We start from the raw sequence: 26,236 nt of genomic DNA, 5'->3' as shown, positions 1-26,236 counted from the left end.
GGTTTCTCTTGAGTCCTTGGTGATAGCAACGGACAAGGATGTTCAGGTTGCCTGGGAGGGCAGAAGCCAGAATTGGTTCTGCATTCCAAAGAAAAGTGGATTTGAACTTGGAGATCTCTAACTGTAACGTTGTTTAGACAAGGGAGAGATTCTGCAGAGGTGGACTGCAACCCTACAGTGATTTGCCCAGTTCACCCAGTGCCCCACTTTGCAAAAAGGACTGCAAAGTGAGGACTGGAAGTCCACCTGTATAACCTTGCAATTCTGCCTGCAAAAGCTGCTGGATTGTGTCTCTTTCTGTCACGGGTGCTCTATAGAGTAACAGAAGCAAAATGAGTCACTGCCCAAGGAGACAACCTGGGGATCTTGCTTGGCTTTGTGACAAGGGACTTCAGAGCTGGACCTGGGCAATTGATGTTCTTCGTCCTTTTTAAATTTTTGTGGCATCTGCTTGGTGAAGAATGCTGTAGAATGTGACAGCTTGCGCAATGTTTTGTGTGATTTGGGTTGGTCTCATAAAAAGGAATGGCATGATTTTATTCAATCGATCAATTCCGTTTATACCCTGCCCTTTCTCATCCTAAGATGGGCTCAGGGGGCTTCCAACAATATATGAAACAACATGTTAAAATACAAATTGTTTCTTTCAACCCTAGGAGCTGACATCTTTCATGGAGACAGAGGTGGAAGGGTGCTAGCAGCAATGTAGGTCAAGCTTCCACAACTTGTGACATATCCAAAGCTTGAAAGGAAAACGGCCAACTCAAATGACATTTCTCTGCCTCATGAGCTGTGGACATTCAGCCTCACTGGAGGCAGATGGCTCAGTCGTTCTTTACAAGGCAGAAATCCAGATGCTCAACCCAAATGGCCTGTCCTGCTTAACCAGAGAAGCAGATCTCTCCAGATGTGCAAGGGCCACGGGATTCCTCTCTCTGGGGTCAGTGCAGGCCTCAAGACCAAGACACCAGGGGCAGGGGTGACTGGCCTGCTGACTTCCCTGAGAGCATAACAAGACTTGGAAGGGAAATTTTGTGGATGAAGGAGATTCTCTGTGTGTGTGGGGGGGGAGGGGTTCTCATTTGTCCTCTCCCTTGCAATATATCATGGATGCCCAGCTTGCTTTACTAAATCACAAAATTGTGATTTTCCAAATAGGCTTTAGTAACCATCAGTCCCAAGTTTATAATGTACTGTAGCGCCCCACAGATTACATTATAGGACCATCCTGCTTTTTTCAATGCAAACTGTGCCATACCCCAAACCTACAGCAAATTTAGTCACGGTCCGCATTTCAACAACTTTGAGAAATACTGTGCTACCCAGATCAGAAGGATCTCAAGGGCTTTTTCTCCTGCATTGTGGTGTCCTTCTGAGTCAGGTGCTATGTGGCTGCTGGTGTCCTGTAGGAAGCCACAGATGTGTGACTTGTCAAGGTGGCAGGTTCACCCAATCTTGTAGCCTGGCAGCCCTTGATCCCAAGGTACATGGGCAGTGTAGGCTTGTTGGCACACTTTCTATCTTGCATTTGGGTCTATTTGCCAGAGCAACAAAGCCCCATCAAGAGCAATGAAGCGTGGCCAGGTGTTCTTGCCTGAGTGTTTAGTTTCTTTCTTTTAATGCAGGAAATTCTAAGCAGGAAGGGGATGGTCACTGTGGCCCTTCCCTTCCTGTTTGGTAGAGAACCTGCATCCTTGGGGGAGAGACTAAAGTTGCCACCATCCAGACAGCTGTGCTCGATAGTAGAGCTGATGAATTTCACACCCTCTGGCAAACTATTGTTATCCCATAACCAAGCTGTCAGAGCCACTTTCCAGAGGAACAGCCTCTTTCGATTAAAGAATTATGTCCGTCTTGCCAGCACTATGCAATTGTAGCCAGCCCTGGCATTCATCTCCCCTCAGGACAGGCGGGCAGGAGGTGTCTTGTCACTGTTGCTGATCTTAGAATGCCATCCTGGGCATTGAAACTTGACCTCTGTGACAAAGCCATGAGGTCAGGAAAGGTCAGTGGACTGAAGAGAAAATTGAGTGGTTATCTAAGGGAAGGAAGGTTCACACAGTTGCCCTTTAACAAGAAGTCCGTCACCCGTTGCTCTCCTTATTGTGTCGGCTTTAGATTTTCTTCACTGTCCCTAACAATAACTCCAAGAGTTTACATTTTTATGGCTGACTGTCACAGCCAGTCTGGGATAGTGGGCAGTGGCTCCCAAATCCAGCCTGGAGTGTGTCTCTCTAGCCCGGGACCTTTGAGGTCAGTGGCTGACATTGGAATAGCCAGAAGGTGTTTCTTTGTTAACCATGCTGATCTGAACTCCCTGGAGGAAGGGAGGGTAAAAATGTACCTAATAAATACACAGAGCCTGTGTAGTGTAGTGGTTTAAAATATTGGACTGTGAGACCCAAGTTCAAATCCTTTCTCTGCCATAGTCGTTTGGGGGGGGGGTGTCACGGGCCAGTCTTACACTCTTGGCCTCACAGGTAGGGTTGCCAGACCACACCCAGCAACCCCAGGAGCATTTAAGCGGTAGGGACTATTGTGCCGGTGTCATTCTGGCTTGCTGAATTCACCTCCTGTGAAAACTAGAGGCGATGTCATGGGGCGCTCCTGGATTTGCAAAAACTTTATGGTAAAATCACCTGTTGGGGCTTCAGGCACCAGCAGGCAACAAACTGGGTTGGCTTGAGGTGGCAAGAGATCTGGCAACCCTCCTCACAGGCTTGTTTGGATAAAAAGGAGGAGAGGTGAATGATGTAAGCTGCATGGGGTCCCCATTTGGGAGAAAGGCTTGGTATAAATGAAGCTCATAAACCAATGATCCATGTGTACCAGGCCTGGTCAATGCAGAGCCGTCATACTGCAAAGGCCAGGGTTGCATACCCTTCTTCTCTTCTGTCCTTTACAGCAACCTGAAGTACATAGTGTTGTAGGCAGCATGCTTTTATTTGTTGGCTAGGCACAACCTTATCCCTCCCTTCCTGCAGAAAGATCAGAGCAGCATCTGAGGACGGGTTCTTTCCACTGCTCCTTTTTATCCTCATTACAGTCCTTCAAGGTAGGTGAGTCTGAGAGAGAGTGAAGAGCCCACTTGTGTTTCATGCCAAGTGGGGGATCTAAACCTGGGTCCTAGTCCAGCACTCTAACCACTATGCCACACTGGCCAAGTTCTAGCCTCAGAAACTCTCTGCTGCTGACTTTCAGTCACATTCATCTAACAAGCAGTGGCGGCACTGAGAACATGCTATGCACTAAGCAACCTTCTGAATTGAGAGGAGACCAGTTTTGCAAGATGAGATACTCTTGCAACATGCAGCATGAAGAAGGAAGGCTGCAGTTAATGTTCTCTTGCCTACAAACCAAGATGCTTAACTACAGTTTAATTGTGGATTGTAGGGAAGAGAACGACCCACAGTTTGCCATTGGGATGGATTTGGATGTCACAAGAAAGCTCTTGGTTCCACACCAGAAAGCCTTGCGTCTCTGCGGTGTGTGCAATGGATTGATGGACAGGGACTTCCTGGCTAGTTCTGACAATGAACAAACCAAGTTGGGAAAACTTGTGTGTACAACAATGTGCAGCTAAGTTTTCCCAACAGGACAAATGATGGCTCTCCGGAGCCATTTTAGGTTAGGGAAATGATACAAAGGAAAACCTTAAGCCCTTCTCCCCACATGTAACAGTCCTAGTCCGACTGGGCCTGCACATGACTGGGGATTAAGTTGTGAGCATGGAACTCCCTACCTCTCTCCTTTTAACAGGACCAAGAGCAGACCCATAAATAGGGTTGCCAGATACCAGGTAATGGCAGGCAATTTTATAAATATAGCAGCTGAGAGCCGCTGTCTCAGCCCTGAACCACTGTCTGCCATCTAAGATCTTAGGTAACTGGGGGGGGGGGGACCTGGGGGGGGGACCTGGTTTCAAATCTATGCAAGAAGGCAGTGATGCCGGTAGAGGATTTTGACTTTCTATAATTTATCTGTGATAGACGACTGGGACGAGGGGGGAAATCTCTCCCACGTCACCTACTTCATTTTACCTCCGACAATTGAGACACCAGAGGCTTTACTTAGTTCAACAATAAAATATCAGAATTTCACAGGGAAAGGTATGGGAGGGAAAACTCGTATTAAAGAAAGATACAAAGCCTTCTCCCTAACAACAGCACATTTATGCCTCATAGAGATTCTGTAGAGTCTCTGTTCCAGTAATTTGAACAGACAAGGTTGTTCAATTGTCACCTCCTGAGGAGTTTCAGTTCTTTGCCATAACTCTCACAAAGTTTCACATCTCTGCTCACTGAGGAATTCTGTAGCATGGATTCCTTGAAACAATCTGCTTGTGTCAATCGTACTAGGCTCCTCTATGTGTGTTAAGTGCCGTCAAGTCTCTTCCGACTCATGGCGACTCTATGAATGAAAGTCCTCCAAAATGTCCTATCTTTGACAGCCTTGCTCAGATCTTGCAAATTGAAGGCTGTGGCTTCTTTTATTGAGTCAATCCATCTCTTGTTGGGTCTTCCTCTTTTCCTGCTGCCCTCAACTTTTCCTATCATGACGGTCTTTTCCAGTGACTCTTGTCGTCTCATGACGTGACCAAAATATGACAGCCTCAGTTTAGTCATTTTAGTTTCTAGGGTCAGTTCAGGCTTGATTTGATCTATAACCCACTGATTTGTTTTTTGGGCAGTCCACGGAATCCGTAACACTCTCCTCCAACACCACATTTCAAAGGAATCTAATTTCTTGATATTCCTTATATTTTATGGGGATTTCGGCTAACTGTACTTCAAATGCTGGGCAACTGATCCCTTGAACTGTATATGCCTTGCCTGGTAGGTACTGCTTCTTGCGTACTAATTGTGGCTTTATGAGGGTAACCTCTGCCATGTGTCTCTCCAGCCCACCACCTCTTCATCATTAACCTCCCGTATAGTCCCTGTTCAGATTTTCTTGCACTTTCCAAACTTGTAATACCCTAGCTGGGTGTTCTGGTAGTGCTTCATCTGATACAGGTTTCTGTGGAAGGTTTGAATCTGCTTCAGTCTTTTTAATGAGATTCTGTTTTAGCTGGCGTGTTTGGCTTGTTGTAATTTTGGGCACTGGTATTTCACGTGACCCTCTTCCTGGTGTTACAGCAGGCCCATAAATCAGGCTTTCAGGAATAGGAGCACAAAGACCTGGACCAATATTCTGGAAAAACAGATTTTTATTCAACAGCTGTTGGTCCCCAAACTTAGCTCTCAGGAGCATTGAATTAAGTTTTGAGGCCCAGAAGAAAAGTGTGCAAGATATTTTATAACCTTTAGCAAGCTCATTATAATATATAATTTATGCATATTTTCTAATAACTTTTTACTGGATACAGAGTTTTGGCTAACAGATTATTGGCTAATGATTATATTCAATTTATTTCTAAGTGGTTACAACATAAAGGAACATCATTGGTCAGCATAAACGCAGAAATAAAATCATTGGTCACATAGGTTCTGTTTGAAGTTCGTCACTGCACCTGGAATGTTATCTGGCTAACGTTAATCATCCGTCTCCCTTAAGATTCCTGACGCCAGTCTTCCTTTCAGTATTATTCTGATATCTAGTTTAGCCTTGGACTGGATGAGAAATACTCCTGTCTGGTTTTGATATCTTTTCTTGTTTGTCTCCTTCTGTCTGTTCCTGAATTCTAAATATATCTTTCTGGGGGCCCTTTTGGAGTTCAGTGATTTTTATTTTTAAAGGCTTTCTGTCTCACTGGCAATTATAGCACACCATCCCCCTCTTTCTGAGTCAGGTGTGTACTGCCTTGCTGGGTTGGTTTTCACTGGTTCTGATTTTTCTGAGGTGCCCCAACCTTTATTTTTCTTTACTAGAGGTTGGAAAAGAGATCCTCCCAAGTCCCCCTCTACTTCATCTTAACAGTGTAGCTGCTTCCTCCACTGTCTTGAGCCTTTTGTCCCTGAGGTACCATCTTAATTGTGAGGGAACCTGCCTGTAAAATTGTGTCAATCCCACTAAATTTTTTAACTCCTCAAAGGTTTTGGCTTTACTACCTTCTACGCATCTGGTCAGGGTTCTGTCCAGTCTACATCCAAGTTGACAGTAACTTTCTCCACGCTTTCTTTTTATTTCACCAAATCTTACCCTCACTCTTTTCTCTGAAAATAGTCTAAGATTTCTCCATCCCTCAGCTCATCATATACTTCATTGATCCCACCACTAATTTGTGAGTGCATATACTTCATTCTGTCCTCATCAGGGACCCCAAAATCTTTACGTTCTCTCAAAGTCAGAAAAGAACGCTTCAACATCACCCCCCCTTCTGACAACTAGGGAATCTTTTCTGTTCAATAGCAGGACTACCTTCATTTCTGGGAGGGTTGGAGGGTTGGTAACTCTGGGAGGTTTGGTAACTGCTCTTAACTGTAGTTCCTGCATTTTTAAATTATAAATTTCTTTTTCACGTGCCATTTTTGCTTCCCTCTCTTTTCCTCTTTCCTGATGTTCCCTTTCTTTTTCTCTTTCTGCCATTTCTGCTTGAATTTTGGCTAATTTACTTTCTTTCTATGCTTCTGTTCTTGCCATTTCAAGTTTTATTTTCATAAGTTCTGTTGTGATTGAGTAATCACGTTCAGACATACACGCAAGCTACACTTGGGCCAGGAATACCTCCTTCCCCAGAGACTATTCCTCCCCTCAGTGACTAGAGTAGGGACCTTTCTCCCCAAACTCTCTCTTTCGTCACCCTTCAGGTTTTTGCCCCAGTTACACCAGGCACAACCAATCACACCAGACACCAGAGCAAAAAGCCTCTTTTCTTCCAGCAGCTCAGAGTCTCTTCCCTTCAGCTCCACCCACCTACAGTCACTGACAGAAATTAACCCTTAGTCCATCACAACTACATTCACATTAATATCAGTACGATCAGGCAAAGAACAATTGGGAGTTGTGGCTAAAAGTGTCCTTTTCTATTTACTTCCTTATTGGAGGCTCTCATAGACAGATCTGACATTACTGTGCTGGTCCATGCTTTGATAATTTTGGGGCTTGACTACTATATAGGGTTGCCAACCTCCAGGTACTAGCTGGAGATCTCCTGCTATTACAACTGATCTCCAGCCAACAGAGATCAGTTCACCACGAGAAAATGGCTGCTTTGGCCATTGGACTCTATGGCATTGAAGTCCCTGCCCTCCTCAGGCTCTGCCCCAAAAACTTCCCACCAGTGGCGAAGAGGGACCTGGCAACCCTACTACTATAACATGTTGCATGTGGGGTTGCCCACATTGTTTCAGTTTGTCTTCAGCTGCCGGTAGGGTTGCCAACCTCCAGGTACTAGCTGGAGATCTGCTATTGCAACTGATCTCCAGCTGATAGAGATCGGTTCACCTGGAGAAAATGGCCACTTTGGCGATTGGACTCTATGGCATTGAAGGGCCTCCCCTCCCCAAACCCTGCCCTCCTCAGGCTCTGCCCCAGAAATCTCCTGCCGGTAGCAAAGAGGGACCTGGCAACCCTAGCTGCAGGCAGCAAACTGATAGCCAGTTCATCTGGTCATGCTCAAGCTGCACAAGTTACCAATCTGTTTTCAAGCACAATTCAGGGTACTTGTTGGGAATTAGTCTGCGAGTTTTGTCTCTTAACAGAAAGAGTTAAAGGTTTGTGTTTCTGTTTGCATTGACTAAAGGGGACGGTGGCTAGCCACTTGGCAAGTGTCAGTTGGTCAGATCAAGAGCTGTTGGTCATGTGATGTTCTGGCGCGATCCTAGAAGCTTCTGTTGAACTGTCGTTTTGGTTAAGATGAGACTTACTGTTTCTTTACTGTGTTTTTTTAAACGTGACAGCCTGTTAGCCACGTACTGACAAGAGTTTATGAAACGAATTGTAGTTATGAGTTATTAATATATATTCCAAGTTTACTCTTTTTTAAATTAATAAACCTCTATGTTTTGTTAAGGAAAACAACATGTCTTGAATCTTTGTGTGTGTGTCTAATTTATGACCCACAATATCTCAACCTATCTCAACAATACTGCTGTTCGAGGTACTCAGCTCATGGTACCTTAAAGCCCTTTACCGCCTGTGGCCCATGTATCGGAAGGGACACCTGTCTGCCTCTGCATCCACAGCGCCACTTAAGAGCTGACCAACTGGGTCTCCGGGCTGTGCTCTTCAGTGGACTTATGAGAACTCTGGTGTGGTTCAAATATAATGTGCCTGTGCTGTCGGAGTCAGTTAAAGCCTTGTGCTTTGGTGTGTGCTGTAACTTAGTGTGGCATCCAAACCAGCAAACAAGGACTTAAGCTTTCCCACTGCAAACCTAGGCCTTTTATGCAGTGACGTTTCCCCACGGTCACCCCCACCAACTGCTTCCGGGCTTCCTTTTGATTATGCATGCCTTTTCTGCCCGCCATAGGTCGCCTTGCTCTCCCCGTGTGTTTTGCCCATGTTTTCCCGATGCTGTTTTAGCCAGAATCTGTAAAATGCAGGCAAAACGTGTGGGGAGAGAGAAGCGACCTCTGACAGGTGGAAAAGGCATGTATAATCAAAAGGAAGCCCCGAAGCAGTCGGAGGGGTGACCTCAGGGAAACATTCCTGCATAAAAGGGCCTAGACTGCAAACCAGGATTAACCACTGGCTTGAAATCCTGGGTGGGTTTTAAAAATATAGCATTTTATTTTTAAACACAAAAAACAACCATTAAAAAAAACCAAGTAAATACATTACATTTGGAGCCTACTTTGCGATTACTGTTTGCAGTTACTGCAATTATTGACTTCTTTGAATTACGCTTCTCTATCTTCTCAATATATTTTCATGTCTGATAATATATTTATTCTTAAACATATATTACCTAAATTTTATATTCTGTTTTTATTTAATTCTATTCTTAATTGTGGTGTAGTGGTTAAAAGCAGAGGTTTAGAGTGGTGGATTCTGATCTGGAGAACCGGGTTTGATTCCCCACTTCTCCACATGAGCGATGGAGGCTAATCTGGTGAACTGGATTTGTTTCCCCACTCCTACACACGAAGCCAGTTGGGTGACCTTGGACAAGTTACATCTCTGTTAGAGCTCTCTCAGCCCCACCTACCTCACAGGGTGTCTGTTGTGGGGAGGGAAAGGGAAGGTGATTGTAAGCCGGTTTGAGTCTCTTTTAAGTGGTAGAGAAAGTCGGCATATAAAAACCAACTCTTCTTCTTCTTCTTAGCTATATAATAAAAAAAAACATTCAATATTTCTTGAAATTCTGAAATTGATCTGTTATGTATAAAATATGTTACTTTTGCCATAGTTGCAATCCTGGTGTGGGTTGCATATTGGATGAAGAACACAAACCATAATTTGCTGGTTTGGGTGTAACACTAAACACAGGTTTGAGTTTGTGGTTCAGGCCCCAGATAACAGTGCCTGGCTGATTAGGGTTGCCAACCTCCAGGTGGTAGCTGGAGATCTCCTGCTATTACAACTTATCTCCAGCCAACAGAGATCAGTTCCCCTGGAGAAAATGGCCACTTTGGCAATTGGATTCTATGGCATTGAAGTCCCTCCCCAAACTCCCACCCTCCTCAAGCTTCACCCCCAAAATCTCCAGGTGTTTCCCAGCCCGGAGCTGCCAACGTTATGGATGGTTTCTCTTCTCTATCCTTGTGCAAAAGGATGACAGTTTGGTCCATGCCCCTTTTTCGTTGGTGTTAAGTCATCTCTCGAAGTATTTATGAGGTGCTGCAAGGCTATAGTATTTGTGAGGGCTTTTAATGGGGCATAGACTGCAGGCATTCGTAGCAGGGAGTTATGTGGGGTTCTACTGTATTTTGTTAAAAATTGAATTAGGCAGGATTGTTAGAAAACAAGAATATATTAATAATGTATGTTTCTAACATGTAAATTGTTTCTACTTTTTATAAAATTCAATTAAAATAAATAGATAAAAGAATTTGTAAGCTGCCTTGAGCTATGGGAAAGGGAGGGTATTAATATTTAAATGAAATAAAAATAACTGTGGCAAAGTGGCTCCAGTGGAGGAAACTGACCAGGATATTCAGATCTGGGTTCAGTTCCTTGTTCATTGGTGAAGTTTTCTGAGCAAGCTTTCTGTGAGGTAAGCTAGGCTCTTGCTTAGCCAGGCCTACCTCACAGGGTTGCTCTGGGGATACAATGGGATAATTGCAAGCAGGTAGCTTTAAGCTCTTGGGCAAAGTTATCCTTGCAGTAAACAGATCAAATACTTGGTGGAACTGCTTATCTGCACTTATCCTTGGTCCGGGAGGAGGGATTGGTGTTAAGCCTAGCAAAATGTGCCAAGCTTGAAAGGGCAATGCTAATAATTGAGACAATATTTTACTGAGGGTTGTTTTTTGTTTTTTGCAAGCCAGCTTGGGAAAAGGTATTTGACGAGGCCCGGGAAAGCACTGCATAAATGTACAGTTGAGATGTCAGCCCAGGAAATTGCATGCTGTAACTCGCCGCATGTTGACAAAAGCCAAACTGGACGCAACTTCCCACCCTCTCCTTAATGGGGATCAAGAGCTCAACACGCACAATGCTCTGAAAGGAAGCACGATCAAGACTTCTAACCGGCACAAAGGAGAAACCCAGCTGCTGTAAGATAATTATTTGGGTGAAAATACATTTCCAGAATGCTGCACTGTGTAGGCTTCTTCTTCTTCTTCTTCTGATGCTATTTTGAGAAGCTGAAAGCGCCTTAACCCTTTCTTGCCCTGTGAGGAAGCTGGAGGGAGGTTTTTGTGGCCTTGGGAACAAGCACTTCTGTTGTTATTCAAAATGAGTTGTTTTTTAGGGGGGGGAGTTGCCTTCAAGTCACAGCTGGTTTATGGCAACCCCAGGTCCTAGGCCCGTGTTGGCGAACCTATGGCACGCGTGCCACTTCCGGCACGCGTAGCCCTCTCTGCCGGCACGCGCGGATGAGCTCCAAAAGGCCTCCCGGGTCGTCTGTGCCCCTCCCTCTCTCAGCTGAGCTCCCCCCCCACCGTGCATGCGTCGGCGCGTCAGCTTCCTGCCTCGCACGCACGCGGCTGGCTTCTTCCTCTTCCCCCCCTCTTGCCCCGCAACAGCTGCCAGGCGGCGGGGAGGCCAGCAGCAACGAGGCCAGGCCTCCTCCTCCAGGCTCCAGCAGCAGCTCCTCCTCGCCGCCTTCCTCCTCCCCCTCAGGCGGCTCCCAAAAGTCCAGCTCCAGGCTGCCGCCACCATTGTCCTCCTCCTCAGGTGCCTCTCCCCCTGCCGTTTTTGCCCGCTGCCTCCTCCTTCTCAGGGCGCTCACGGAGGGCCAGGCGGCCCCTCAACAGCCGAGCGTCCGCCAGATAAAGGCCTGCCGTCTCTCGCCATCCTCCCCCTCTCCCCCACTCGCGCTCGTCCCTGACTCCTGCGGTAAGCTTGTGGGGTAGCCGGAGCCACCCTCGAGTCCTCCGGCTCGGGCGTGCCTGCGTGGCCTCTGCCTTCTTCCTCCCTGCCCCCTAAGGTCGCCCGCAGGCTGGCGGGGTTGCAAGTGTTGGCGCGCTCGCCCTCGCCGCCCCCTCCTCCCCTGCCCCCAACAGCCAGCTGGGAGGTGCCCGATGCCGCCCCGCCGGGGCCCAACGTCTCCGCCGTCCCGCGCCGTCGCCTCGCCACCTCCCCAGAGCTGCCGGTAAGGGGGGGGAGAACTTCGGGTGTGCGCCCTGGAGCAAGTCCTGGGTGGGGCTTGAGGCCCGACCCAGGACACTTTCTTTCTTCCTTACATCCTTCCTTCCTTTCATTCTTTCTTCCCCAGTTCCTTCCTTCCTTCCTTCCTTCCTTCCTTCCTTCCTTCCTTCCTCTTTCTCCGTCCCTTCCCCCTTTCTTCCTTCCTTCCCCAGTTCCTTCATTCTCTTTCCTTTCCCAGTTCCTTCCTTTCTCCATCCCTCCCCCTTCCCTTCCTCTACTGGGGCTGCCAACCTCCAGGTGGTGGCTGGAGACCTGGCAACCCTAGCAATAATGTCCAGTGGCTGAGCAGAGGACGAGTCCTGGAGAGATGCATGCCAAATACAAACAACTTTTTATTCAAAGGTAAAAGTTTGCATCATTGAAAGCTCTGTTATTGTGTTTTTCTTTTAACGCAAAATATGTGAATGTATGAGTTGTTTTTTCTAAACGAAAACCTCAGTATTCAGGTTAAATTGCCGTATTGGCACTTGGCGATAAATAAGTGGGTTTGGGGTTGCAGTTTGGGCACTTGGTCTCTAAAAGGTTCGCCATCACTGTCCTAGGCTGACACCTTAACCACTACTAGGGTTGCCAATCTCCAGGCAGTAGCTGGAGATCTCCTGCTATTACAAATGATCTCCAGCCGCTAGAGATCAGCTCACCTGGAGAAAATGGGTGCTTTGGCAATTGGACTCCCCTCTCCAAACCCTGCCCTCCTCCACCCACAAAATCTCCAGGTATTTCTTAACCTGGAGCTGGCAACCCTAACCACTACACAATGCTGGCACATAACAAAGGGAGACACCCAAAGTCTTGCAACAGGGGAGGGGAAATCCTCCTCTCACTAAATCTCACTTTCTCCTCTCTTGTTCTGTCTCCAGACTTGAACTCCCCCAAGCACAGTGATCCTATTGCTCCCCGCAGAGCTGCCACTGGCTGGATCCCAACCAAGCTCCTACAGAGCCTTAGTGGCCTCCTAATTTTGCATCTCTTTAGTAGGTTTGTAGGGTTGCCAACCTCCAGGTGCTGCCTGGACATCTCACAGAATTACAACTGATCTCCAGACTACAGCAATCAGTTCTCCTGCAAAAAAGGGCTGCTTTGGAGGGTGGGCTTTATGACATCTTATCTCTATGAGCTCTCTCCCCTTCCCAAACGCTACCCACCCCCAAATTTCCAGGAATTTCCTAGTTTGAAGTTGACAACCCTAGTGGCTTGACTGGAAACTGGTCCTACTTTTCTGGGTATTCTTAAAACCAAACAGAATCCTGCCTTCTTTCACTTTCCAGAGATGTTTGAGCCCCAGATTTGCAAAGCCTTTCAATTTGGCTGGCTTGATTCCTCATCAGTACTAAAGGACCCTGTTCTCATTGTCACTTTGACAAGACCTCCGGTAGCTGTCTTGCCAGTCAGTCTTGCGGTTGCTGAGCTTCCAGATGAATCCCACTCTCCAATTATTTCCTTGCAAGACCCAGCACTCCTGGCCTGCTATGCGACAGTCACTCCTCTGGTATTTGTTTTCTGCAAATTTCCAAGTGTTTGTTACGCCTGTGCAATTTTTGTCTAGGAACATTAACCTCTGCTTGCCAGGTAGCTCATTAATATGGGACTTGGAGCCACTTTGCAAAGGTGAAATGACAGTTTACAGTTTTAATTTTCCAGTTTTTTTCATGCTCTTGCTGTTGTTAGTTCCTCCTCACTTGCTGTTGCAACGGATCGAATCAATATATGGAGATGCCAGCGCATCCTAGGAAAGCCAGGCGTTGTCCTACGACTCTCGGGGGGCAGGGATCCTGGATGTAGTTAATTTCATGAAACGGCTTTTAGTGGGTTATTGGTGCTTTGGGGAAGCAGAAAGGCAAAATGCCAAGAAGTGAAAAGTGCCATGTTTTTCTAGTGGTCTTTTTGCCACTGTCTGTCTGTGAAACCTGTGGTTCCTGCCCATACTAATGCATGCAGATGAGCACACAAGGATACACAGGCCTCTTTGGCATGCGGTACACTGCAAATGGATATAAAGCCATCCCAGTATCTATTTTTTTAATGGACAACTCCCTAGAGAAGGAAGGCCCCAGTTTTGAGTGGAGGAAGAGGGTACTTAATCATTTTCTTGCTAGCTGTTTCTCATCACAGAATCTTCTCCCCCATACTCACACAAACATACATAAGCTTTTCTCATAGGGCTGCAAACCTCCAGGTGATAGCTGGAGATCTCCCACTATTACAACTGATCTCCAGGAGACAGAGATCAGTGCCCCTGGAGAAAATGGCTGCTTTGGAAGGTGGACTCTATGGCATTATACCCCATTGAAGTCCCTCCCCTTACCAATCCCAACCCTCCTCAGGCTGCAACCCCTAAATCTCCTGGAATTTCCGATTTTCTCACCGTAGCATTCCAGACATGTAATCAACAAAGTAAATGCACATCTAGAACCTGGGAGGAGAAGCAGATTGGAAAGAAGCCGTTCTGAGCAAATAAACCAAGCCAGCATGGAAAGGAGTGATTCCATCTTCCCTCCCTCTCCATCTGTTCCACACAATACTTGATTGATTGATTTTATTTATAGTCCGCCTTTCTCTCTGGGACTCAAGGCGGATTACACAGAATAAAGTCAGCACAGACAACAGGGTGAAACATCCAATAGACAATGTGTGGCAGGGTTTGGGATGAGCGAGGTCAGGCGGGGAACCTGTAGAGAGGAGGCCCTCAGCAGACCAGACAGAGGCCTGGATTCCATGACACAAACAGGAGGAAATGCTTTCAGCGTCAGTAGGCAGCTGTATTGGCTTGGTTGAGTAACAGCACTTGACAAGTCACCTCTGGGCAGTTTATACACTCCCTGGTCATACACTTCAGTTCTCAGTTCCAGTTCACTTCCCTGTTGGTTCCCAACTCTGCTGCACCACCATCTTAAGAGCCTGGCCAAATATCTGGCCCTAGCTTGCCTGCTCAGCTCTCCAGCCACCTGATCCCAATCGGCCCTCAGCCCTAATGAGATACTTTCTCTCTGCACAGCTGCTTTGTGGATCAACTAGCTGCATCCTGCAGTTGGCATCCCAGACCACACTCTACCCACTGGTTGTCCCCTTGGCCTTGCCTTCTCTCTATCCCTGGTTCTCACCTGACTTGGTGGTCATTGCTCTAACCCTCCTTCTCCTGACCCATCTCTGGCCCCCAGGAATGCCACACAATGTAATAGGATTTGACTTGTAAAAATCTGGATGCAGCCAGCGAGAGAAACAGTTGGGCTTTGGATGGCCATGGAATACAGAGATTGCTAAAGGAAGCTGGGGAGATGGCAGAGGAGCTCAAAGCATTTTTTTGCCTCTGTTTTCACTGTGGAATGTGTGAGGCATGTTCCCATGCCACAGCCACTGTTTTCAGGAAGGGAGTCTGAAGAGCTGAGTCACATTGAGGTGATGAGAGATGACATTCTATACCTGCTGGGGAAACTAAAAACTGATAATTCTCCAGGTCCTGATGGCATATACCCAAGAGTTCTTAGGGAATGCAAATGTGAAATAGTTGACCTTCTGACCCATATATGAAACCTATCATTAGATTCAGTCACTGTACCAGAAGACTGGAGAGTAGCAAATATTACACTGATTTTTAAAAAGAAGTCCAGAGGAGAACCAGGAAATAAAAGGCCAGTCAGCCTAACGTCTTTCCCAGGCAAAGTAGTAGAAACTGTAATCAAAGATAGAATTATACTAGGCACATAGAGGAACAAAGCCTGCTAATGCTTGGACTTTCAAAAGGTTTTTGACAAGGAACCTCACCAAAGACTCCTGAGTAAACTTAGCAGACATGATATAAGAGAACGAGTTCTTTTATGGATTAAAAAAATGGTTAAATGGCAGGAAACAAAGAGTAGGAATGAATGGACAGTTCTCACAATGGAGGGAAGTAAGCACTGGGGTCCCACAAAGATCAGTTTTGGGGCCAGTACTACTTAATTTGTTTATAAATGATCTGGAACTAGGGGTGAGGAGCGTAGTGGCCCGGTTTGCGGATGACACAAAATTATTCAGGATGGTGAACATCAAGGATGACTGTGAAGAGCTCCAGGAGGGTCTTCACCAATTTGGTGTGTGGGCAACAATGTGGCAAATGAAATTAATTGTTGGTAAATGTAAGGTGATGCGCATTGGGACAAAAATCCCAACATCCAATATAGGCTAATGGGAGTCTCAACTTGCCGAGACTGAGAGGGGAAAAGATCTTTGGTTGAAGTAGATAGATCAACAAAAGGGTCATCCCAGTGTGCTGCAGTGATAAAAAAGCAAACTCTGTGTTAGGGATTATTAGGAAAAGGATTGAAAATAAAACAGCCAATGCCCCTGAATAGATCTATAGTGCGGCCTTATTTGGAGTACTGCATACAGTTCTGGCCATCATATCTCAAAAATGACATCGGAGAACTGGAAAAAATACAGAAGAGGGCAACCAAGATGATTTGGGGGCTGGAGCGCCTTCCCTATGAGGAAAGGCTGAATGGTCTTGGACTTTTCAGTTTAGAAAAGAGATGACAAAGAGATGACATGATAGAGGTTTATAAAATTATGCATGGGGTGGAGAGAGTTGACTAAGAGAACTTTTTCCCCTCTCCCAAAAACCTAGAGCTGAAGGGCATCCAATGAAGCTGATGGGCAGTAGATTCAGGACAGAAAAAAAAAATGCTTCTTTACACAGCAAGTGATTAAAATGTGGAATTTGCTGTCAGAGAATATAGGGATTAGGCAGATTCATGGAGCGTAGGTCTATCAGTGGCTACTAGCCATAGTAACTAAAGAGAACCTCCACATTCAGAGGCAGTCAACCTCTGAATCCCAGTACCAGGAGGTAACATCAGGGGAAGGCCTTGGCCTCTATGCCCTGTTGTTGGATCTCCAAAGGAACTGGTTGGCCACTGTGTGAAACAGGATGCTGGACTAGATGGACTTCTGGTCTGATCCAGCAGGGCTCTTCTTATGTTCTTACATTCTTAACCAGAGTTAAAGAAAAAGCATAATTATTATTAATATGGCACATTAAACAAATGCAAAAATTACAGTCCAAGAAGTCAGGATACCAGGAATCCAAAGTATAGCAGGGAAACAAGGCCGGTACACCAGGAGGTTGGTGACAAGTTGCTTGCACAACAGCCAAGCCTAAATGATGGCTTAAATCCCTTCTGCCGCTGCTGTAGCAGAGCCAGTTGATGCTGATTAGGCTGAGTTCACAGGTGGTGCTTCAGCCCTGCTCTTCCTCATCACTTCTACTGAGAAGGTTCCTCTGTAAAGCCTTCAGTCTAGCACTCTGCTGTCTCTGCTGCATTGCCAGACGGACCTGTTTTCTTCTCTGCTCCAGTGGCCTTGGCGAGGCCTCTGGAGACACTGCATGTTGCAAGGTGTTAGGTCCAACTGGAGTCCTTGAACTGGCAGGCTGCAGGCATGGTGAGTCATCTCCTGACTTTGGCTGATCCTCTTTTCTGGCAGGCTGTAGGCCCTGTGGTTGTTCCTGTGGGACTTCTGCCTGAGGATGTCCCTCTGTTCTGGCTTCTATTTCCCCTTCGTCAGAGGAGGTCTCTGCAGGCTGACTCATGACAGTACTTGAAAGGGAGACCTCCAAGGAAGACTCTGCAAACTACCTCAGCTTAAGCACTTGCCTTGAAAGCCCCTTGCTGGGGTCGCCATGAGTCGACTGTGACTTGATGGCACTTTACACACACACACAAACACCGTAGGTGGAAATCAGACATATCTTGGTGACATATCTTACAGATATTATTTTGTAGCAGGCCCCTTCATGGTGAATTATGAAAGTTTCCTGCTACATATCACTAATACAGATGTGTTGGAGACCCTAATTGTTGGTGTTATGGCATTTTGATGTTCCCCTTTTAAAGTCTATTCTTTACCAATAGAATTTGGATAACTTTGGTGTTGTGTTTTGATTTTTTTTTAAAGTGTCAAGTACACACACTGCCTTGCTTGGAAGTAATTTCTATTAAAAACAAGGGCAGAACTTGGCAGACTGTAGACTCTGTGAATGTGCTTGAGTGGTTGGCTGAGTTTAACTTGGAACCAAACCACATGCGCACGATGAAGGCATTTGTATGTGTCGGATTTAACAGATGCTTTTCCCCATTCAAAGATTCCAGGGATTTGTTGCCAGAATGTTTATTGTACTTAATCTGGACAAAATAATCCAATGCAATCTGTCAAATCCTTTTCCTGTGATCTTCTTTGAAAGCCAGATCTTTTTCTTCGTTGTGCTTTGAGGGCACTTACTGCCTACATCATATTCATCTCCTAGTCTGATGCCATTGATCAGATTGAGCCAATTTGGAGGTTTTGAGGCAAGAGAGTGACACGGGCAATTTCTCCACCTGCACCTGATTTCCAGATGTAGCTAATGGAAGATCTGTCTGACAAGTGTGCACTTCGTATCTGGGAGAGTATGAATGGAATAGATGCTGACCCACTGCATTTAACCTATTGAAGTGGAGCATTCTTCTGGCTCAAGATAACCAGTGGTGTCCAGATCTACAAAAACAGAGAGCCAGTATGGTGTAGTGGTTAAGAGCAGCGGGCTCTAATCTGGAGAATCAGGTTTGATTTCCCCACTCCTCCACATGACACATGAGTGGCAGAATCTAATCTGGAGAAGCGGGTTTGATTCCCCACTCCTCCACATGAAGCCTGCTGGGTGACCTTGGGTTAGTCACAGTTCTTTCAGAACTCTCTCAGCCTCACCTACCTCACAAGGCACCTGTTGTGGGGAGGGGAAGGGAAGGTGTTTGTAAACTGCTTTTAGGCACCTTAAAGATAGAGAAGAGCAGGGTATAAAATCTAATTCTTGTTGTCATTTATTTATTAAAAACGTTCATAACCTGCCTTATTACTTTAGATTAAAGGCAGCTAACCACACAAGAAACTGCAAGGACACAAAAACACAAGAGTCCATTAACAAAAGAAAAACAATGCACAGACTGAAAATATAGCCAGATCTGCCAGGATCATTTAGCCTCTGCCAGATGCCCATGGAACTGTCTAAATACAGCAAGTGAAGGCATCCTCCCTCCCCACTCCTGGTAAGGACTCTGGACGTACCACAGAGAAAGCACATGTCCTACCTGGTGTGATGTAGTGGTTGAAGTATTGGACTAGGAACTGGGAGGACTGAGTTCGAATCACTCATTCAACCATGGAAGCCTGCCAGGTGACCATGGGCATGTCACCATCTCTCAGACTAACCTATACTCACAAAGTTGCTCTTATGAGGATTAAGTGTGTGTGTGTGGGGGGGGACATCAAAAGCCGCTGTGAGTCCTGATCAAGGAGAAAATCAGGACATAAATAAAAAATAATTAAGAAATAAGTGAGTATGAACACTCTTAAGAGAGGGCATCACAAGGAGAACATAAGTGGCTGTTGAGATAGATTGCGATAAATCGTGATCTTGTGGATCACAAATTACCGTATATACTCGAGTATAAACCGACCCGAGTATAAGCCGAGGCACCAAATTTGAGGCCACAAAAAGGAATTTTTAATTGACCTGAGTATAAGCCGAGGGTCGGAAATGCTGCGCTCTAAAATGGCGCCTGCCGCCGCCGCTGCTGCTGCCACACAGAAGGCGCGATCAGGTGGGGTGGAAGAAGCCGCTGCCGTCGCTGCTGCACAGAAGGCACGATCGGGTGGGGGAAGAAGCCACCGCCGCGCAGAAGGCGCGATCGGGTGGGGTGGGGAGGGAAAGAAGCCACCACCACACAGAAGGCGCGATCGGGTGGGGTGGGGTGTGGGGGAAGAAGCCGCCACCGCGCAGAAGGCGCGATCGGGTGGGGTGTGGGGGAAGAAGCCGCTGCCGCAGCACAAAAGGCGCGATCGTGGGGGGAGAAGCTGCTGCTGCCACGCAGAAGGCGCGATCGGGTGGGGTGGGGGCGGCGGCCAGTGTGGAGGAGGAGGCCGAAGGAGCTGGGGAAGGAGCGGCGGCGGCCAGCGCGGAGGAGGAGGCAGAGGCTCCGGTGGGCGGTGTGGAGGTGGCCCAGCGAGCGGCGCGGCCTGCCCTGGCAGCGTGGCCAGGTGGGTGCGGCGAGGCCTGCCTGTGGTGGTTGCTGCTCTTGAGCAGCAAGAAGTTGGGCGGCGGGTCACTGCTGCTGCCGCCGTGGGACATGCCGGGAGAGGAGAGAAGGGGAGGAGGAGGTAAGTTTCCAACTGAAATCCACCCCGTAGTGGTGCCTCTCCCCCGGGGTGACTCACGTATAAGCCAAGGGGGGATTTTTCAGCCCTTTTTTGGGGTTGAAAAACTCGGCTTATACGCGAGTATATACAGTAGACACGCACACAAAGTTCAAGACACATTGCTTTCTTTCAGTAAATATAGAGGTTTACTACATAAAAAAAGAGAGGATGAACTTGGAATATAAATAACTCATATGTACAATTCGTCTCCTAAACTCTTGCCAGCACGTGGCTAACAGGCTCTAAGGATTAAAACACAGTGAATAATATAGTTAACATTATCGACTAGAGGAAGAAGAAGTGAAAAGAACTCTCTTCTTAACCAAAACGGCAGTTCAACTGAAGCTTCTAGGATCAAGCTAGAACATCACATGACCGGTAGCTCTTGATCTGACCAATCAACACTTGCCAAGTGGCTAGCACCCCCCCCCAGTCTATGTAAATGAAACACAAACATTTAACTCTTTTTGTAATCCTGACAGAGGCTGTTGTCGCACTAGGTATTCCCAGCGATGTATTAAGAGTTTGGAAATGTTATAAAAAATACTGTTCACACTTTCTGTGTATTCCCACCGATGTATTAAGAGTTTGAAACTGTTATAAAAAATACTGTTAGCACTTTGTTTGGCCCCTTTAGCTGTGAAGACATCTTCCAACCATTTTTTAACGGTGGCATCCAAAAACCCTTTTAAAGCGATGTTTTTTATAACATTTCCAAACTCTTGATACATCGCTGGGAATACCTAGTGCGGTAACAGCCACAGACAAAACTGTTAGACTAATTCCCAACAATGGCACAGTGGGGTATAGCAGGAGTTGTGTTTATAGCAAGATAGTGTTTTGTCAAATGGTGTAGTTCATGGGTAGGCAACCTTTTTTGGCTAAACTGCCAGAAACCTGAGACATCTACCTGAGAAAATGGCCATTTCCACATGGATTATTTACCCCAGTTTCAAGTTTGGATTTTTCTCTCCCTGCCATTTAGTTTTTTTTAATCAGCACTAGAATATCTATATATCTCTACCATTGTAACAATAGGTGTAGCAGTTTCCTTGAATTACCAACTTTCATTTTTTTTAACGTAAATCTCTAGTCCCTCTTGTTTGTTTTTTTTGAAAATTTTATTGGTTTTTATAATAGAAATTTTCCATAATAACTAAGAACATATAAACATTACAGAAAGAGAAAAAAAATAAAGGAAATTTCTTTGACTTCCCCATCACCTCTGTCCGCCTCTTAATAAAGTATTTTATCCCAACGTAATATGGTCTGATCTTAATTATTCTTAAACTCATTTAAATTTCATTTAAATTTCATATAACATACTCTATTGATATAAATGGTTATAATTCTTAATATTAATAGTGTCATTTAGATCAGATTAAAAGGTATTCTTGCATTTTCCCCAGTTTTAATTCATATTCACAATATTTCATCCAAGCCTCCCATTCCCCCATAAATCGAACATTGTCTTTTTGATTTATAGTAGCTGTAAGTTTTGCCATTTCCACCAGTTCAAACATTTTCATAATCCAGTCTTTTTTCCCAGGGATATCTGCCCCTTTCCATTTTGCTGCATAAAGCAATCTTGCAGCTGTTGTAGCGTAAATCAAAAAGTTTCTTTGTGTTGACAGGTCATCAGGTATCATACTTAGTAGCATCATTTCTGGTATTTTGGGTATATTTTTTTGTAGTATCAGTCTTAATTCATTATAAATCATATCCCAAAAATCCTTGGCTTTGTCACAGGTCCACCACATATGGTAAAAGGAACCAACTTCCTTGTTACATTTCCAACATTTAGGGGACGTCATTTTGTAAATCCTTGCAATCTTCTTAGGTGTTAAATGCCATCGATACATCATTTTATAAATATTTTCTCGAACTGACTGCGCATTTATTCCTTTCAGGTCTTTCGACCATAGTCTTTCCCATTTGTTTAAAACAATATCATGTCCCACATTTTGAGCCCAATCAATCATTGTTGGTTTAATTGTCTCCTGCTCACAGTATATTGTTAAAAGAAGATTATACATTTTAGAAATCAGTTGAGTGTCGTTGTCTAATAACATCTTATGAAAGAGCGATTTTTCTTTAGAGAATCCATTTTTCATATCTTGTGCAAAGACTGATTTAATCTGACAGTATTGAAGCCATTGTAAATCATCTTTAAGTAACTGAAAGTCTTTTAGTGAGCATTTTTTCCCTTCCCAGTTAATTAATTCCTGGTAAGTAATAAATTTGTCCGGTCTAAGTGGGCGTAATGTCAACATTTCTTGGGGTGATATCCACATCGGTGTTGCTGGTTCAAAAATATGTTTATATCTCATCCAAGTACGAAATAAGGCGGATCTGATTATATGGTTACAAAATGATGCATGTATCTTGATTTTATCGTACCATAAATAGCCATGCCATCCACTTATGTTGTTGAAACCTTCAAGATCTAACAAACACACATTGGATAAGTCCATCCAGTCTTTTAGCCATGTTAAAGCTGCCGCTTCAGCGTAGAGTTGAAAATTAGGTAGTGCTAAACCTCCTCTAACTTTAAGATCCACCAAATATTTATAAGCAATCCTCGGTTTTTTCCCTTGCCAGATGTAGTTTAATATGTCTTTCCTCCAGGTATCAAAGTATTTGACATGTGATACTATAGGTAAATTTTGGAATAAGAAGAGTATCCTTGGTAAAATGTTCATTTGGACTGTTGATATACGTCCTAATAATGACAACTTTTTATTTGACCAAATGATCATATCAGTTTTTATTTTACTCCATAGTTTAAGATAATTGTTGTTTATCAATTCTTTATTCTTCACAGAGATCCAGAGTCCCAAGTATTTGACTTTGTTAACTTTCTCCCAAATTGTATATGAAGTAAATTCCTGCTGCTGTGTTTCTGGTAGATTCTTGAATATTGTCTTTGTCTTTTCTTGATTGACTTTAAATCCCGATATTCTTCCAAAGTCGTCCAGAGTCTCCAATAATATCTTCATTGATTGTGTTGGTTTTTCTAAAATTAACAAGAGGTCATCCGCGAATGCTTTCAATTTGAATTCATGTTTTTTAATTTTTAGTCCGCGAATGTCCTCCATGCTCCTTAGCTTACAACATAGTGATTCCAACACCAACAAAAATAATAACGGAGATAGGGGGCAACCTTGTCTAGTTCCTTTCTTGATTGAACAATTGTCTGACATCGATTCATTCACCAAAATTTTTGCCTGTTGGGATGTGTATATGGCCGATATACCTCTCAAAAAACGGTCTCCAAAATTTAATTTTTCCAGTATCTTTTTCATAAAAACCCAGGAGACCATATCAAAAGCTTTCTCTGCGTCCAAGAATACAAAGGCCGCCGTTTGTTGGATATTCTGGTCATAATATTCCATTGAATCTAATAAGATTCTTATATTATCTTTAATTTGCCTTCCTGGAACAAAGCCTGCTTGGTCTTCGTGTACAAGGTTCTTAATAAAATGTTTCATCCTATTCGATAAGACCGAGGATCCTTCATTTTCGTCTTTTGCGTTTGATTTTTTATCCAAAATTGGGAGGATAACACCATTGAAGTCACCCATCAAAAGAATCTGGTCATTTGCATACTGAGAAATCAGTTCATGCAGTTGTCCATAGAATTTAACTTTTCCTTCGTTAGGTGCATATATTCCTACTACAATCGTCTTTTGCCCCAATATTTTGGTCTTGATAATTACAATTCTCCCTTCATTGTCTTTGTACAGTAGTTCAGGACTAAGGCTAGAATGAGCATATATCACTACTCCCTTTGTTTTTGTTTTAGCCGATGCAACAAATGCTTGTCCAAGCATTTGCCTATCTAGATATTTTTTGTGTTTTGTTGCTATATGAGTCTCTTGTAAGCAAATTAGGGAGTATTTGTATTTCTGTAAATATTTGAAAATTCTAGCCCATTTGGTTTTTTCATTCAAACCGTTCACATTCCAAGAAATTGCTTTTGCCATGATGTAGTAATTATTGAAGCAAAATATTCAGTCTATAACGCAGTGCCTCCTTCTGCTCCCTGTGGTTCTTCTTCTTCTTCTTCTTCCTCTTCCTTTTGTTCCAGGGTTAGTCCTTTAAGTGCTGTTTTGTATTTCCTCAAAAATTTTCCCACATCTGATGGAGATAAGATTGTCATTTTCATTTCTTTGTAGGTAAAAGCCAAGCCTTGTGGCATGATCCAACGATATTTGATACCATTAGCTTTCAGAACAGACACAAATTCTTTGTAATTATTCCTCTGTGAGAGTAGATGTCTTGGTATGTCCTTTAATAATATTAGAGGAATATCTCCTGCTGAAACCGGGTTATCATAGTGGATCTTCGTGATCCTGTCCTTGATCCTAGTGTCATAAAAAACAATCATGAGATGTCTTGGTTTAGATCTTTTCATTCTAGCAGGTAATGGTATTCTATAAACTCTGTTGATGGCTTGGTTCAAGTCTTGTTCCTCTATTTGAAATAAGTAAGCCAGATTAGGGACTACAGTTTCTTTGTTATCTCCCATCATATCTGGAAAATTGCGCAGACGAAGGTTGGTTTCTCTAACTCTCATCTCCATCATTGCTATCTGGTCTTTAACAGCTGTCTGGTTAGTTTGTATTGTTTCAATCTGCTTTTCTTGGCTTGCTAATTTTTTCTTTGTATCCTTGTGTTCTTCCATCACTTTCTTAACTGATGAGTCCATTGCTTGCATGTCCATCTTCATAGTATTCATTTGGGTCTTTACATCTTTAAGGTCTTCTGTAACCACATCTAATTTTTGGTTAATAGCTTGAGATGCTTGGCCAAGATTTGTCATCATAGCAGTCAGCTGTGTGTTCTGTGTAGACATCTGTTCAAACTGTTTAGTTGTTGCCTCTGTTTGCTTGGCTAACATGTCTTGCAATTTCTTTTCCATGGTTAAGGTTTGTGTCGCTTCTTTCAATTTTGTGTAGGCAGGGCTATGTAGTGAGCCAGAACGGGGTCGGGATGCAGACATTTACATTGAAATAAGGCTGGTAAAATACATGTCCTCAGTCAGGACCCTCTGATTAGTTGTTGATAGAAAGTGTTTCGATGATCAGCTTAATAATTTTTCCGCATTGAAAAGACCCCTATTTCGCTTTAAAACAGCTTATTAAAGTTTTAAAATACCAGCGAGTTTTGCCGGCCTCTCTAGGTCGGGTCAATCAGGAAGTATTCCGGAAGTTAATTTCGCCGTGGACCTTCTACCGCCTCTTCTCGATGATTGTTTCCTTCAGGAACTATTTCTATGTTGCTCGAGTGCGACGTGTATCCGGTCCTACGACTTGCTTCCTGTCGTTGTAAGCCAGATGGTAGAGAGGGTGGTATAGAGGGTCTTCCGGACTAAGGAATCCCTTGCTGCAAACGTGGCAGGAGGACCCCCTTTTTTTCTTTTTTTCTTTCCACCGGAAGAAAGAAATTCACCCTCCCCTTCCCTCAAGAATACTTCTCATTGGTGGAGATTTTAGTCCATCTTATAAGCGTCTTTCTAGCTCTTTGTTTTAGTTTGAGCTGATCAACTTGATAAGGCTCCTGCCTCTAATCCTGATGGATTTTATAAGTCAAACTTATCCGATTCAATTAAGGGAGGAACAAGGATACTGGGAATGTCTTCATCTACCCCCCGGTTATTCGGTAACGTCAGTAAAAAACGAAGGGTTCTTGTGTACTCACTTGAGCTTCTAGAGGTGAGGTTCTTATCTTAAAGTAGTCCTTATGTTGGTTATAAGGTGGTGGAGGGTAGAGCCTTATGCCGAAGTTGCGTTTTGGCGATTTCTTTCCCTTGGTGCCCTCGCAGGACCGGCGTCCAAAACTCCGGGGGACTTATGGAAGGGTCGGGTTGGGGTGCATATAGCATCCCAGGATTAACGCAAACTTGGATTTCCCCCAGGACAACCTGGGGAAACGTGGCACTCACCCCAGCGGCACCACCGGAAGTCAGTCTCTAGCCCCTCTTGTGTGGGGATATAAGGGGAATGGCATGTCTCTCCAAAGGAAAGAAAATGAAAACTGGAAATTCAGAGAACATGTTACACTCATGTTAAAATGGTATATCGCTCTAACAATATTCTTGTGCAAAAGCCCAGGGGAAGGGAATGGCCACTGCTAGGAGACTGGGGTTGGGAAAATGCAGGAAAACCTGCCGTGTGTAAGTCCCGTTGTTGCTGTGCTTTATCAGCAGCTACACCAGTAACAAGGAAATCACATAAGCCCATCCCTGTGTAGAAACCAGCAACATTGGTGTGCTGGAGAGAGAGAGAGAGAACAGTCATTGCCTTGGGCTCTTGCCTTGGGCTTTAGG

At 44.6% G+C, this 26,236-nt stretch overlaps 1 protein-coding gene across 1 annotated transcript in view; it reads left to right on the top strand.

Moving 5' to 3' along the window:
• Nucleotides 1-19,835: 19,835 nt before the first annotated feature.
• Nucleotides 19,836-26,236, top strand: part of NHSL2 (NHS like 2) — a 142,325-nt gene continuing 135,924 nt past the window's right edge. The window contains exon 1 of the mRNA XM_056858976.1: nt 19,836-19,866. Coding sequence (XP_056714954.1) covers nt 19,836-19,866 — 31 coding nt within the window. The remainder of the gene's footprint in view (nt 19,867-26,236) is intronic.

Source organism: Euleptes europaea, chromosome 13 (genome assembly GCF_029931775.1).
Source record: "Euleptes europaea isolate rEulEur1 chromosome 13, rEulEur1.hap1, whole genome shotgun sequence".
Lineage (NCBI taxonomy): Eukaryota > Metazoa > Chordata > Lepidosauria > Squamata > Sphaerodactylidae > Euleptes > Euleptes europaea.
The sequence above is the reverse complement of the archived record's forward strand: the minus strand, read 5'-3'. Positions and strand labels throughout refer to the sequence as shown.